Source organism: Emiliania huxleyi, assembly GCF_000372725.1.
Source record: "Emiliania huxleyi CCMP1516 unplaced genomic scaffold EMIHUscaffold_6371, whole genome shotgun sequence".
NCBI classification, from domain to species: domain Eukaryota; phylum Haptophyta; order Isochrysidales; family Noelaerhabdaceae; genus Emiliania; species Emiliania huxleyi.
The window spans coordinates 593-1459 of record NW_005197222.1 but is presented as its reverse complement, the minus strand read 5'-3'; the positions used below and the strand labels follow the sequence as shown (position 1 = coordinate 1459).

General features: G+C 66.3%; 1 protein-coding gene across 1 annotated transcript; it reads right to left on the bottom strand.

Moving 5' to 3' along the window:
- Nucleotides 1-81: 81 nt before the first annotated feature.
- EMIHUDRAFT_124726 (hypothetical protein) lies at nt 82-459 on the bottom strand (the record flags this gene model as incomplete). Its single annotated transcript, XM_005763361.1, has 1 exon — nt 82-459. A coding segment is annotated over one exon (378 nt), but the record flags the coding sequence as incomplete, so codon positions are not given.
- Between the last annotated feature and the right edge of the window lie 408 nt (nt 460-867).

Sequence of the window (867 nt, the reverse complement as noted above, 5' to 3'; positions counted from 1 at the left end):
CTGGTCGAGCGCGCCCCACACGAGGAGGGCGGGCACGCTCGACGGCCCGCTCGCGTTGCCGCGAATCCCGAGCGCGCTCACTGAGACATACCCTGCCACGCTCGGCGCCGTCTTTGGGTCGAGCACAAACGGCGCGCCGACAGAGCCGCCCGCCGAGGCGGCGACGACGAGGACGGAGCGCGGGCTCGCCGGCCAGCCGAGCGCCTTGAGGAAGCTACGCAGCAGGCTCGTGCGAACTGCCTCGGAGGCGTACTCGCCCGCGTAGTGCTTCAGCTCGAGCGCGACGACGCGAAAGCCGGCCTCGGCGAGCGCGTCGATCGTGCCCACCCACTTCCACGTGTCGGCGGTGAAGACCATGCCGTGGAGCAGCACCACTAGTCGCTTGGACGAGGCAGGTCCGGCTTGGAGGTAGCGCAGTGGCTCCGAGAGGTTGACGTCCGCCGTCTTCTCGGCGATCATGCCGGAAGTAACATAATTTGCGCGCAGCGGAGCCTCGAGATCAGTTCCGCGCGCGACGCCGTGCGTCAGCAGCGTGGCGCACAGCGCGAGCGGCAGCGGCGCTCTCATTGCGGGGCGAAAGGGTACCAGGGTACCGGTACTCGAGTACCTCCTCGGCAAGCCACACGCAGGAGGCCACCGGCCAAAAGCGCATGTGTTGAAGGTCCGATACTGGAAGCCCTATAGGCACCTTACAGATAGACAAGTGTTGTCATCAACAGAGTCAGAGTAGAAGAATCTGACCTCGGGGCCGATGTGACCACGTCGCGGTCCTCCTCGGTTTCCTCGTCGCTGCGATTGCAGCCGCGCGCCGCATGGCTCGCAAACCAATACTCCGGCTCTCCTCGACCAAGCAGGCGCCCGAGCTGA